This window comes from Aulonocara sp. 'chitande type north' Nkhata Bay, linkage group LG12, assembly GCF_057382095.1.
Source record: "Aulonocara sp. 'chitande type north' Nkhata Bay isolate Kocher_YH1m ecotype deep benthic linkage group LG12, A_spYH_male_GT1.1, whole genome shotgun sequence".
Taxonomy (NCBI): domain Eukaryota; kingdom Metazoa; phylum Chordata; class Actinopteri; order Cichliformes; family Cichlidae; genus Aulonocara; species Aulonocara sp. 'chitande type north' Nkhata Bay.
Genome location: NC_141355.1, coordinates 18,198,763 through 18,213,897, shown reverse-complemented (window position 1 = coordinate 18,213,897; position 15,135 = coordinate 18,198,763). Strand labels below are relative to the sequence as shown.

Below are 15,135 nucleotides of genomic sequence, written 5' to 3'. Positions count from 1 at the left end.
CATACTGGAAAACATGGATTTTGCACACAGGCCTATCTCAAGCACATTATGTAATTAAATACTAAGACATTTTTTCAAAGATTGAATTTTAATTTCAGATCACAGCTCATATCATGATTTCTAATTATAAATAATTAATGCCATTTAAAAGTATCTTCACATTTGGTCTCAGACTTTTGTACCACGCATTTTATACCCTTCACTTGTTCTAGCACCAGTGCCCGAAACCTTGGCTAGCAAGTCGCCAATATGACAACCAATATCCATAATGTGGAAACAGAGTGAGACAGGAGGAGAAAAAAAGATAACAGAGGGACTGTAGATATTGTATGAGACAAGAGAGAGAGAGATAAAGAGACAGTGAGAAAATGAGAAAGAGAGAGAGCGAGAGAGGGGGAGAGGGAGAGAGAGACAGCTCTCTAATTCAGCCATCTGGCTAGCTTTACTTCATTATAATATTCTGACTGTGTGTGTGTGTGTTTACAAATTTGTGACTGCCTTCCATTCGACAGATGCAGACAGAGCAGAGAAGAATCCTCATTTATTAACAGCTTAATAGAGCTCCATCTGGGCCAGACCCTATGCTTGTCTCCTATCAGAGAGATTCATCACCAAATCACTGGAATTAGACTACAACTGACACCTACACAGGCTGAGGTGACCCTGCTGCATTGAATAACATTGCACAGATAGCCCACTCTTTATTAAGCCGTAATATGCCATAATGATAACACTGAGAGCCAAAAATGGGAAATGTCACTATACCAGTAGTGTGTGGGGTTTTCAGGTGGGTTTCTCCAGTCCTATCTGTACAGAATAACCTAGCTTCCCTTACAAAACATGGTTCATATTATTAATAAACAGATGCTTCTTGAGTACATTTAAAGGTTTTCAATTTATGGATCTGAGGAATAACCTTCTACTAAAAGTCTGCTATATAGCGTACTATAAGTATTTCATTTATTTTACTAGATCTAAAAATCAGGGCGCTATCTAACCTTATGTAGCATTTCTTGATTTTGGAACCACAGCCCAGGCACGTATTTCCCCCCCTCACTCATATGCAGAGAAATATGACCAGTGGTCTCCGAACAAAGTGGACTGGTGGAACTTCTCTCACATACCATCTGCAAATCTCTCTACATAATACCATCATTATATGGCAGAAATTCGGAATGATTTTTTTATACATCAAAAATTATTTGCTGCTCTTGTGCTCAACCAAAATTTTGTTCCCATCTCTTTCTTTTGCTTGGAGGCCATCACACCAACATTCTCGTTCTCCCTCTTTCTATCTGTCCCTCCATTCAGACGAGGCTGAAGTGCAAATTGGACATCTGGTGCTGTGATGTGTCTGACAATACAGCCGCCACCCTCCCGCCTCCGCGCACACAGACACACGAATGCACGTGCACATACAAGGAGTCCTCCACGCAAAATGCAGAACTGTGAGCATACAGTGATGGTAAAAGGAAGAAAGGAAGGAGAGAGGGAGAAATGGACAGAGGCATGGAGAAAGGGAGGGAGAGAAAGGAATTTGATTGAACATTAGGGGGCAATGATGAAGCTATTCTATTCACACTGCCAGGGGCAAACACATGCACCCATGTCCTTGTGCCATCTTACACAGCTCTTGGGCTGAATGTAGCTAGTTCTCAGACCGTCTCAGGTGGCTGGCTGATAGAGGGCATTAGGGTGTGTTGTGGAGTGGAGTTGGCTTATAACAGAGCTGTCTGCATAGAGTGTTGTTCCACATTTACCCTCATGACATCTGCAAAAAGTCTTCTGTCTGACATAAAGAACAGGATGATAGTGTTGAAAGAAACGACTACACAAACAAACAACAGCACGCAGTAAGAATTCAAGGAGAAATACATTTGCATGCATTGGCTATACAGTTGCATAAATAAGCATACAGGTATGGCTTTGTACACACACACATACACACACGCACATCCTTAAACCCACACATAAAGAGGCTGACTAAGCACCATAACCTACTTTTACAACCAAAGGCATACGATTCAGTAGTTGTGTCTATTTATAATGGAGCATATTTCTTCCCAGCAAAAACAATGCATTTGTACTTGCAAAGCTGTATGAGAGGTACAGTATTCATTTTCTTGAATCATCTGTGGCCTAAAAACAACAGACAGATAATATTGCTTATTCAGGTAGTGCTCCTTTCTTCTTAGCCAGTTAATCTCCCGAAGCACAACTCATACAGTATTTGTTCTCATTACACAAGCTCACATCAACAGGGATTGACACTATTTCCTTTCTCCTTCTCTGAAGAAGATATAACTGTCAATTTTTTTTAATCACAGGATGAATAAAATTTGCATACATTGTGCTTGATGATTATTTGCTTCATCTGAATGCTTGGCCCCCCTCAGATGCTCGAGTTCAGCTGGTTTAAATATCTGTGTGTTCTTTCTGGGCCTTTGCTTTCCTGCTACCAAATGTTTGTTTCTACATCCTCTTTAGATGCTGGTAGATAGCGCCCAAGCATTCAAAAGAAAGGGGGGGGGGGGGGGGGGGGATTTACAGACGGCTCTCAAAGAAGCTACTGTATACAGCATAAAAAAAAAAACAGGTAATCCCACAAACAGGTCTATCACTTTGCTTTGAACTTCAAAGAATGTTCACAACAATTAAAAGCAACATAGTAGGGAATGCAAATTACAAAAAGAAAAAAAAGAAAAAGATTACAAAAGAACATTTGTCTCATTATCTTAATGCATATTGTATGTTGTGGAACAGTGGGAGTGAATTAGAGGTGAACTTTATAATGGTGTATGTTTGGATATACAGAAAAAATATTCTGTATATCCAAAAAAGGTGCATCAAAGAGCTCCACAGAAAATATTGAGCTCTGCTTAAATAATGCCTTTCGTTAAAGCAAAATTCTTTCAAAGGTACTGTCAGTTTTTTTTAGTTTATTTAACAGAAAAAATAAAATTGTATTCATAAATATACAATTATTAGTGTGTAATTAGAAATACTCCTATGGATCTTAGAAATGCATAGGAGCAGACACCAGTTTGTGAAAGCCGCCATGTTGCCCCACCATCTGAAAATACAGTGACTGAGATGGACACTATCATTACACCTCTCTGCATTTTATGTATGTGGCTAGAGACTGGCCACATGCGTAGTACGACACAGACAGAGGAGAAGAGAACATTCATTTTAATTCGGGTCTGCATCGTCAGACTCTACGATATGAAGGATCATATCGATGTTTTAACATCTGAGAAGAGGTCCCCTTCACCAAAGAAGTGAAAACAGAAATAGACAACGCGACTGACATATCATGTCATTCTCTTCCTCCTCTTTGCTAACTGTCCAAGCCCAATAGTGTCAAGCTAACAGCAGCTAACAAAGGCTAACAGCAGCTAACAGCTCAACAGTTGCCGATAAAAAAGCTCAGGATATCTTCAACAACTCACCTCAGTATTGCTGTCATTGAACAGCCATGAACTTTACTGACTCGTCAACTTGTATCGAGCTCCATTCACAAAGTTTTATAGCTTCCCCCGAAGTAAATAGACGTGGACACGTAATGACAGCTGAGATAAACAGCAGACTGACAGTCTACACTTAGTACAGATGTATTTTGTATTTTGAATTGGGAGGGGTGAGAAAACAGAATTCAGCTGACTGCAAACTGCTCACATCTAGTGGTGAGATTTTACAAAAGGTGCCTTTAAGTACCTAGTGACACATCTAGTGACTTTTTGGACAAACAGTCACCGAAACCTACAGATGAGTGTAAAGTCTCCTCTCCCACCATAAACAAACTGCTCTCTGTGGCTACGCAGTTGAGTGAGAGGCTGTGATCTACTTGCACAGATATACACAGTGTTGTTTGGAAGGTCTGGGTAACAAATCATACTTGAGAGCATTTTTAATGACCACTTAACATTTATACGCAGTCATATGAAAAAAAAGTTTTCATATGACACTATGGAGGTCGGTGAAAAACGAAGTACACTCTGCTTATCCAACACACCACATATTTACATACACATTCACACAAGCAGTATTTAACACTACCCGCTCCTATCTATTTGTATACATTTATACTCTGAATCCATTGGGCACAACTCGGCATTCAGTATCTTGCCCAAGGACACTCTGGCATGTAGACTGGAGCAGCTAGGGATCGAACCTACCAACCTTCCAATTAGAAGAGGACCTGCTCTACCTCCTGAGCCACAGCCACCCCAATTAAGAGGGTAAGTAGGAGCCAGGTGCCACAAATCAAATGCACTTGATGAACTGATTATCAGGAAGTGTGACCACGTCTTTAAATGGAGAAGTGTGGCCAGTTTGCTGGTGTGGAGCATTCGGATGTCTGTTAACACAATACCACAATCTTTCCAGGAGTCGATACACCAGCAAATTCACTCTAAGGTGAAACCGTGCAATGATCAGAGAAAATGAAAAAAAATATCATCACAAAGGCTTCATCACAGTTATAAAATCAAGATTCTTAAAAATAAATACAATTGATTCAACTTAAAGACAAGTCTTTAGTCATGCTGAGAAATATAATAAAAATATGAATTCATTTGTACAAGATCATGAAAAGCAGTAAAAGGAGTGTCAGACTTCCATGTTTCGAACCTAATAACTTTGTTTTTACAGCGAGTAGTGTAAAGCAATATCCTAAAAGGGACCAAAGCATAATGTTTTCAGGTCAGAGGAAATAATAAAGTCATAAAAAGAAGGATGATTATCAGCTGAAGAAAATGAGACTACCTATACCTTTTTCAAGTTGCTTCTCAAAGTTCAGCTTTAGGTTTGGCAGAAAGCTTACATCATGATGTGAGTCCCTCACTACGTAATGCTAGAAAAACAAGCTCCAACGTTAACTGAGCAACAAAAACTGAACTTAAAAGTATTATTTCCCTAAAGTAGTGATGTCACAACGCCAACAATCCGTTGGCTGAAAGTTGTGAAAGTATGCTATTGTGAGATTTTTGTTTTAGCTTAAACGAGATAACATTAGCGTTGGTTTAAAAAGGCTAAGATTCATTGTTAATACAGAGAGTATATCAAAAAGAATTTCCCGATTTCAAAGTGCTTTAATTGCACAGCTGTTTACCGGTGGAGATCAAAACAGGGGACTCGTAAATTTCACATGTTTGCAGATAGGTGGGATCCCAACAGCAGGGACTCTAGAAATCCTCACAAACGTATGGGACGGGTTTGACTATTATATGGACCTGTGCCATGTGTCTGGAGGGGGGCACATTGAGCACTTCTGAACACTACAAGTTTTACATGTAAAACTTTATATTCAGAAAGAATTTTTAAATTTACCACAAGCTTTTATGGCTAATAAAATGAGCTTTTTTAAAAAAATTAGATTATGCTTTTTGATACACCCTGTGTATGTTTTTAATGTAAAGTGAACAAAAAACTTATTATACTCAGCGGCTGTAGATTCTATCGCCTGTCTTTGTAGAGCAAGTTCAAAGTGCTTACTTAAAGAAGTGCTTAGAATACATTCTGTATTTTAGTTGCCTATAGCTTTGTGTGTCAGTCTGAGCCTATTTGCTGTCCAAACAGACAACAACCAGTGCAACATCTTCTCACCAGTCAAGACAGATAATCCTAATAAGCTCAGCAGCTGAAGCCAAACTTGATCAATATGGCCCAACTGAAGTATAATAAAGCATACTATGAACTGGCAGGCCAGCAGAAAAAGCAGTGTGTTACCTCTCCAAGAGCTTCATAGCGTTTCTGGTTCCAGCGGTGGAGATCCTCCCTGGCATTGAAGACAAAGGGTTCACCCGTTTTTATATGGCGGAGTTGGCCATCTGTTGGAAAAAAATGTAATGGGACAAAAAGAGACGTGTAATAATAATAAACAATACCTTTCTATTATTTCTATTACAGCGTGCAAGTAAAGTAGGCGAATCCCTGCTCTTGACGGCACATCAAAACGTACATCTGCCTGCCAAACTAAACTTGACTTTTTTTACTGCTTATTTTTTATCCCCCCCATCTGGCAGGTACAAGGCCCATGGATGCAGCAGCATTCTTCCAGTCACGACTCCAACAGCCTTCTGGGTTGTCTGGCAGGCCAGAGCTGGACAGCTGGTATGGTAAAAATTCTCTTTCCCTCTCTCTGTCTCTTCACTCATCTAAAAAGCCTCTCCCCTTCCTCTTTAACAGTGCCCATCTCCCTCTCCTTCAGTGCTCACTCTGGCGACAGGCCACAGTTCTGTCCCTGCCTTTTCCACCTGAAATCTCCAAGAGCAAAGACTAAAGTGGGTATGGGAAAGGTTCTCAGTATGTTTTGTGTATGCGTGTGAGCATGAAGGGAGAAAGTTCGGCTGGCAAGCATTAGGCACAACGACAACTGCTCCTCGTAGTTCCTTTGAGGATGTTGTCTGGGCATCAGCCAATCACCCTAAGCAGTAGAGCTTACACACACACAAAAACCCAAACAGATCAGAAGCTCCAGCCAGGAGGACCAGGTGTGGGAATACAGTAGGTGTCACTTAAGTATCTGCGCTGCCATAAATTGCTACAAGTAAGCCACACCGCCATTACTACACAAAAGAATTGACAGAGAAAACGAAAAGTCTTTGGAACGATGCTTAAGTGATTTATTATAATTCAAGGAAACGAGGGGAGCTTTTAGTATATTCAAGATGTATTTAATGCAAAACAGTCCTAAGATACAAAAACAGTGTTCAGAAATGGATCTACTTTTTTCAGCAATTACCCTCATGTGGCTGTGGAACCCCTACCTTAGCAATGAGCCCATCGATCCTCCAGTTGACACTACAACACAATAAAACACTAAACAGTGTTAAATTTAATTTTGACCTTTATGACTGCAAAAATTGCAAGAGCTAAGCCACAAAAAGTACACATACTTAACCCAAATAGCCAGGGGGCTCTCATATATTTCTCAATTATTCCAAAACGTAAAAACCATCTAAGATATAAATAAATAAATCTTTGCAAGATAAAAGAATGCGCATTTTTTTCATTTCCTTCTAAATTGCCACCATTTTCACACCTCTATCAATGTGATAAATCGTACATTGCTAGCTCACTGTATATAACAACATTCGCTTTCATAGTTACTTGTTAGACAACCTGTAATCCTGAATGCAGGTTCGGTGTCGCTTTGCATTAAAAAATAGATTTGTGCCTGAGAGGTACACAAGAAGTTAGGATAAAGCAGTGTGCACAAAAAGTACTTTGAAAAAAAAAAAATCTATTATGCATTCGTGGAGGGGTGAGGATCTAAACACTACTTCCTAAAAGAGGAGCTATAATGAAATCCTACAGTAGCAAAGGTGTGTGTGTGTGTCTGTGTAGGTGCGTGTGTGTCTGTGTGTGTGCATGCATGGGCTGGGGGTGATCAGCTCCACCGTCTCCCACATCACATCCTCTCAAAGGAATAACATTTTCTCAACTTTTCTCCTCTTTTTCTGTCATAATTAGCATTCTGTTCTCAATTTGGCCGCTTAATTAGGTGTACATAACCTTGGATTTCCAGTAATGGAAAACCGCAGGGCTAGCAAGATGAAGCCATCATCTTCAGTGATTAAGATACCTGCAAACTATTGTACACAGCCTCTTCTGTATTCACATCATTACATGGTCAAATTAACATTTTTGTTCCACCTGTCTCTGGCTAAAGTAGCCCGAGAGCAGCTATATAAATGCCTGCAAGCCAGAGCGACTGTGTGTCGACATACTAGAGACATTGCCTGAGGGCCACCATGGCTTTAATAGAAATGCTATCCTTCAAAAACAGGCCTGAGTAGAAACTGACAAGACATACAGATTGGTAGGGCTGCGCAGTGTGTGTGTGTCTGTGTGTGTGTGAGAGAGAGAGCAAGCTCTTCTTCAGCTGGAGATTTTACACAGGATGTGAAAATAGAGAAATACAGAGGAAGGGATATAAAAAGGGATGAAAGGAGACAGAAGGAGGAGGAAGAGGAGATGGAGAGTCTCTGAATGTGTTTCTGCCTCCATGGTAGACTGAGCTGGGACTTGCGGGTGGGGTAGAGTGGTTGGCGGGTGTTGGCATAATAGCCGGTGGGGGCTAAGTCTCCATGTCTCTGTTCTTAGGCACAGCGAGGTTATGCAAATGCTCCGTCAGGCAGAGGGCAAGGCTGAGTAGGTTACTGACGGGCCGTAGAGTACACAACATGTCCCCCACTCAGCCAGACAGACAGCCAGTAGAGACACTGACAGAGAACAGAAAGAGGGTGAGAGAGAGAGGAAAAGGCTACAAAGGAATACTAAGCCAAAATCCCGAGCACTACTACCTTTCCAGCTCTTCCCCTTTTCTCCACCTGGTTTGATTAAAGCAAGCCAAGAGAATCCTAAAGAGACTTTCATATCATTTACACCCACACCACTTTGGCTTCAGCTCTGCTCCTTACTCTAATGTTGAATGACATACACCTTTACTTGCTCAAAGAGACATTGTCATTAAATATAAAATGCTGACATAACACAAAAGCGAACGGTAATGATTCCAGTTCCCCAACCTGAGGACCATGACCCATCTAGCACTCTAAGGTTTAATCTCACGGATCACAAGACGACAAAAGAAGTAAATCAAGGCAGAAAAAAGTATTACCTTCTTTTTTTTTTAACACAAATCTGACCTGACTTTTACAAAATTTGCTTACTGGTGGATTTCATCAGTTTGCAACAAAAAGTTACAAGCACACATTGCTTTATTTTAAGGCTTCATTGGAAACCACTACAGCTGACACGTGAAAGACAGAGCCTTGTATATTTCCCTGGAATTTACTTCCAGACCTTACAGAGTTTTTTCCTCAATCCAGATAAAATGTAACACATTCACCTCAGTTAAAGAATTATGTCTATGCTGTCTGCAGTGTTACTTATGGCAATGAGAAACTTTCTGTATCTCTCTCCCTTGGGTTTGAGTGATCTAAATTTTCTTATCGGGATCTGTGTGAAGGTCAGTGTACCATTCAATTTGTTGTGACCATGCAGATTCATCCATGACGCTATGACACTACAGAACTGTGCACGTGTCAGCAAAGAAGGCTACGAGTAGACTAGAAAAAATAGCATAACTCATCTAATCTTTGTCATCTTTGACATCTCTAGATGTCATGGGATTTGGTGTTTTTTGTTACGGCAGCAGGCTTTGTGTAACTGGTCAAACCGTGGAGCTCATCATGACACTTTTGGCTTTTGTTCTAAAAAGTAAATCTATGCACTCACATTCATTAAAGGCATATTCAAACTCCTCCAAGGTTTTGGGGAAAGTGAAAGGAGGTTCATCTTTCTTCATCAGTTCATCCAAGTCTATTCTTGACAGCAAATCTGTGGGAAAAAAGCAAATGATTTTATTTCAATGACACAAACTCCATCCATCCATCCATCCGTTTTTTCCACTTATCTGCATTATACAAAATCCACACATTCATTTTGTAATCTCCGTTTCTCTCCCACAATGTTGAAATCACTATGTACATTTTACTTTCATTATCCCCATATGACGAAGCAACAGATGCGTGTTTAAGCTAAAAGGTCTTCTTAAATCATCATTAAGATGTATAGTGGGTAGAAAAGAGAGCATTCACATACAATACATGCAATATATACATTAAGTATAGTTTTAAGTTCAAGAGACAAATGTTTAACATATCCTAACAGAGAGATACCATAAAATGTCTTGGTAAGGTGTAAAACTGACATGTGGTTATTCAGCAGTCTACTGGGGTGATGTATAACCATCCAGCCATTTTCTTCCACTTATCCAGTTCAAAATCACGGTTGGACCAGAGCCTATCCCAACTGTCGCAAGAAGCAGGGTACACTCTGGACAATTGCTAAGAGGACTAACATAGAGTTAAGACACTCTAGGCCAAATGTATGGTCAATTTAGAATGACCAACCCAGGGAGAAGGGGCCATGCATGCACACTCAACAAAGAACCACTGTGTCATTACACAGCAGTTTTATAAAACGATTAAGTGACTCCTTGACCCCTGAGAAGGGTGGCTCCAGTCAGAATAAAAAGGTTTCATCATAGTATAAAGGTGATCAGTCACTGTTACACTTTAAGGGCTCTCAAACTACTTCTGACATGACTGGCAAGGTAAAGGTTCACACCGAACACACCATGATTTTTATTCATCTTGAACAATAAAATTAATCAAGGTTGATCCATCCAACCATCCATCCATTTTCTGATGCTTATCCAGGTTCAGGTCGTGGGGGCAGCAGTCTGAGCAGAGAAGCCCAGACTTCCCTCACCCCAGCCACCTCCTCCACCTCATCCTGGGGGACTTCTCCTGGGCCTCCTCCCAGTAGGGTATAACTCAGATGCCCAAACCTTTTGGTCCTTTCAAGTCAATTCATATTTTTATAGTTTGAATATATTTTTATAGTTGATTCATACTTTCATAGTTTTGGTTCATTTACTAAAATTAATCACTTTTAGTAAATGGAGTCAGTCAGTAAAGGTCAGCATAACAGCATCAGCAAGTTTTTAATTTTCCCTAAAGAAAGAATATAGCATGTTAAGTTGTATATTTCTCCCTAGCTGTCCTCATCCTAAATGCAGTGGCTCTCTTTCTTACATTTAAAGAACCACTGTTTTAAACCACGCTTTTAAACTATTTCCCATCATTTAAGAAAGCTTTTTATTTGTTCTTTTTAATTAAGAATTATATATATATATAATTTAATTATATATATATATTTTAAAGACATTTTATTACAGCTCATAATCTTATTGATTTGTGTGGTATTGAGTCTGAAATGATGGTGTGCCTGCCGTTAGGTCAAAATAGAAGAAAAAGACCTTAATTTGGTTCAGAAAAGTAAAGCCTGTTTTCCCTCTGTTTTACTAATTCTCCTTAAATGATTATTTATTGTTGTGTTATCATTATTAATAATAATTCACCTTTGAGTGCAGTAGTTTTCTCTCTATCTTCCTGGCCAGCAACCTGGGCCATGATGATCCACAATATGAACAGGGCTGGTGTTGCAGCACAAAAATGAGAGAGCATGGGTCCTTTCCTCCCAGTGATCACTGAGGTGAATCCTGTCAAGTGACGCAATAAAAAGAATAAAACCAAGAATTGGGCATGAGTTAGGTTAGTACCATATATAAAAATATTTCTCAGTATCAGCCCTCTGTAAGACCACAATAGCAATTGGGTCACAGCATGCTGCACCTATAAGGTTGCAGCAGGCCATAACATTTGGGATGTTACTGCTCCGTCCTGCTCTCCTGTAAACACAACAATCTCCCAGTTTCTTAAAGAGAATGAATTAGTGATTAGTTACTCTATAATAACACAACACTGCAGCTATCTGTCAGCCATAATACCATAAAACATGGAGGAAGTCGTGTTGCCCACTTAGCACACGTGCAACAGCTGAGTTAAATATGCAAACACAGAGAAATTCTTCTTCCTTTAAAACTGCGCTGAAGTTACTACAAAAGCGGCATTCATTTTCACACGTATAACTCTCTCTGACTCCTCCGTCATTTTCTCCACAACAGAAAACATCTGTTTATGCTCTGTGAGAAAGAAATCCCCTGAAAAAGAGCCAGCCCCCTAGATGGACCACTGCGAGCGGGTACAGCAGGATATTCGTGTTTTTATTAGACGTTTATTTTAACCAAACGAAGCAGAGAGGATCGAGCAGGGAACCGCTATTTACAGCGGATGCATGCATACTTTCATTTCGACTCACGCACCATTAGCAGGGTATGCGACTATCCAGTTGTTGCTGCTTCCTTGTAATTTTGTAAAACAGGAAGGACTCTCGGCAATGCTGCATGGAGCGCGTGAGGCTTCCGGGTTACCGGGGCAACGGACTGGAAGATCCATTTAAAGAGACAGTAGCACAGCAGCTGCAGGAACTTGTACAGATGTTCTCTGGCGTGTGATTGCCATCAGTTCTCTGATCCTAACTCTGTATTGCTCGGTGATAGGAGCATAGTTGATCGAGCAAATATGCAACCCTGTGTTGATTTATATTTAATAAATCAACTATAGTTCGCAAAATATCCAATAGTACAAAAATATAATACACTATTCACATAACAGTGTGGCGATCGTGGCTCAAGAGTTGGCCGCTCGTCTTGTAATCGGAAGGTTGCCGGTTCAAGCCCTGGCTCGGACAGTCTCGGTCGTTTTGTCCTTGGGCAAGACATTCACCTACTGCCTACTGGTGATGGTCAGAGGGGCCGATGGCGCGATATGGCAACCTCGCTTCTGTCAGTCTGCCCCAGGGCAGCTGTGGCTACAACTGTAGCTTGCCTCCACCAGTGTGTGAATGTGAGAATGAATGAATAGTGGAATTGTTAAGCGCTTTGAGGTTCTCCAAAAGCGTTATATAAATGCAATCCATTATTATTAAAAGCATATTCATCAGTAAAGTCATATAAGGATCTGTATGCAGATAAACAAGCAATAGTCAAGTCATGATGTAGTGGTTGTGCCACCTGTTAAGTATTTGTATCTGTGTACACAGTAACTCTGTGTGGGCCATAGCGTCTGCTGCAGTCTTACTGAAAAAAGAGAGAGGATACCTGTGGACCAGTCAACACCTTCCTGATGGTATTGTGTGATGCCTACAAGTTTGTCCTCAAAACTCTGCATAAACTAACGGGCTGACTGAATGTGTGCTTTTGTGTCTTTGGGGTACATAAAATGCATTCTTTATTCAATTTTAAACACATTCAGGTCTGTTACCATATAGTCCTGTGCAAACGTTCTGAGTCACATCTCGTTTCTATATATTTTGCTTCAAGGAACAGATTCTCACTTGTTTGTTTGTGGTATTAAGTGGTCTTGAGCAACAGGAAAAGGATTTTCAAAGTTCTATGGACATTTTTTGCCTTTCCAGTCATTGTCATTCTAGTCTTTGTACCTGACTATTTTCAGAGGAATGGGTTTCTTTAAGCCACTTAACACTGACCTATGAATCATTTAATCATATAAAGCATAGGTGTCAAACTTGCCAAATTTGGCCCGCAGCCTAATTTAATTTGGCCCGCAAAGCCATACAAAATTATTATTAGAGCTGGCCAACTGTTATATACCGATTATATATATATTGTTTAGTATTAAGCTTTGCTTGTTCCATATTCAGTTTTTCAGCAAAACTTGTTTGAGTCCATAAGAAGATATTCATTCTTAAATCTGGAGGAAGATTTTTTTTCAATAAAAAACAAACAATCAAGTAGCTCAAGACTTTTGCACAGTAGTGTATATAATTATAGAAGCAGGAGGATAATACTCTAAGAGATGTTAGTTTATGGTGAATGTTGGGCCATTGTATCAGGATAACTTAACCTTTACTTTACTTAAAATTGATGTAAAGTGTGATTAGAAACATTTTAACAACAAAAAGTAAAAAGAATAAAATAAAATATTACTACTACTACTACTACTACTACTACTACTACTACTACTAATAATAATAATAATAATAACAATAAAGGCTCAGGGCAGCAGTGGTCAGCAGCTCTCAGAATGACACAATTGTTTTGCTAATGTGTTACATCTCACCTTTTGTCCTGTTTAACATAATGAACTAACCCTTTTTTGATTCTTCACCTCGTACCCATAGGCATCGGTGTCCTGTAGGAAAAAGCTGTTGGAAATGTGTAATATCAAATGGACTGGCAGTTCTCAAGCATTTTTCTAGTTTAGTCTGACTCCTTGGTGCACTCGGACACAGGACTGTTCCTACAAAACATGAGAAAGTGACATTGTTTAGAGCCTGTTACAGTATATCCAAAGGGAAAGGAGGGTAACTTGATTGAAACTAGACTTGCCAGACTGATACTGATACTATGTCACAGGTGATTTACTAAAAAACTACTATATCTGCCACATACTGCTCACCTGAATCAGGTGCCTGCAGCTTTACTTCACACTTTTTGCTGCAGATGTCCTACTGGTGTCCTACTTTTTATTGGCTTTGAATTGAAACAGTCTCTCTGGGGAGTCGCAGTTCATCTTTTTTCTCAAGTAGAGCAATGGCAGTACCGCAGAGAGATCTAAATGACAACTAAAAGTGGCACGGATAATCACTCAGTGTGACAGGACAAGGGAGATGGACAGTCTGTGCTTGCAGTAGACCACACGTATGGGCATGAGGGACGGAAATGTCTAACAAATGCATCATCAGTTTAGAAATTGAAAGCCAAAGAGGAGCTGGGAGTTGACATAAGGAACAAACATATATAGTACGGCTCTAGCTCAAAGATATTCTTCATGTTGCTCACCACATGTTGATGAAAACACACGGATGAGCATGCAAACAAAGATTCTATGGTGAGCATTTACAGTGGAAAATGCACGAGACTGAGAGTAATCAATTCAAAACTAAAAATGCTGCAACGGCTCATTCTTTCTACACATGCAATCAAGACATCAGGGATTCTAAAAGGATTATGTAGGTGTGGTAATCCCCAACTAAATATGCATTATAAAACATGTTTTGTTTTGTTTTTTCATAATACTTTGTTGTGAATTAACTGTCACTTTCATTGAGACTTGTCTTCTGAGTCTATCACTTGAATCTAGTGGAAATACATATTTAATAAGTGAACAGGCGCTCGAAAAACAGAGAGCAGAAAGCAGTTATCAAAAAAAAATATGTATTTGGCTAGCTAAATATATATATTTTTTTCTGCAAAACAATAATAAAACTGTTTTGTTGGTGCATTAAATACAGTAAATTAAAAAAAAAAGGAAAGAAGAATGTTGTTTTCTTCTTGTTTAGCCCTTTTTTGTGTGTGACAAAAGCAGAAATAAATTGCTGAAGATTTTGTTGTCTTTTGTATTCTCTAAGTGGTTTGATGATTGTAACCCTGCTACATTTGCATCAATAATCTAGTTAAGGGTAAAAAGAAACATGTTTTTTTGCAACAGGAAATGGTTTCCTCCTGTTTCAAAGACACTGGGGTGTGTAGCAGTCTTTGTGAGCTGAAATTGCACTCTTATAGATAAAAAGAACAGAATTTGAGTTGATAAATCTCTTTTTTTGAACATCAGGTATAATTGGGGACACATATGTACTCCAAAACATAATACTAATATCATAATCACAAAGATTATAAATCACTGATTCAAAGAG

At 39.5% G+C, this 15,135-nt stretch overlaps 1 protein-coding gene across 1 annotated transcript in view; it reads right to left on the bottom strand.

Moving 5' to 3' along the window:
• arb2a (ARB2 cotranscriptional regulator A) overlaps positions 1-11,873 on the bottom strand; it is a 166,591-nt gene extending 154,718 nt beyond the window's left edge. Inside the window, exons 1-4 of the mRNA XM_086314021.1 lie at positions 11,741-11,873; positions 10,937-11,077; positions 9,247-9,348; positions 5,731-5,831 (exon numbers count right to left, since the gene is read on the bottom strand). Coding sequence (XP_086170147.1) covers positions 5,731-5,831; positions 9,247-9,348; positions 10,937-11,077; positions 11,741-11,873 — 477 coding nt within the window. The remainder of the gene's footprint in view (positions 1-5,730; positions 5,832-9,246; positions 9,349-10,936; positions 11,078-11,740) is intronic.
• Between the last annotated feature and the right edge of the window lie 3,262 nt (positions 11,874-15,135).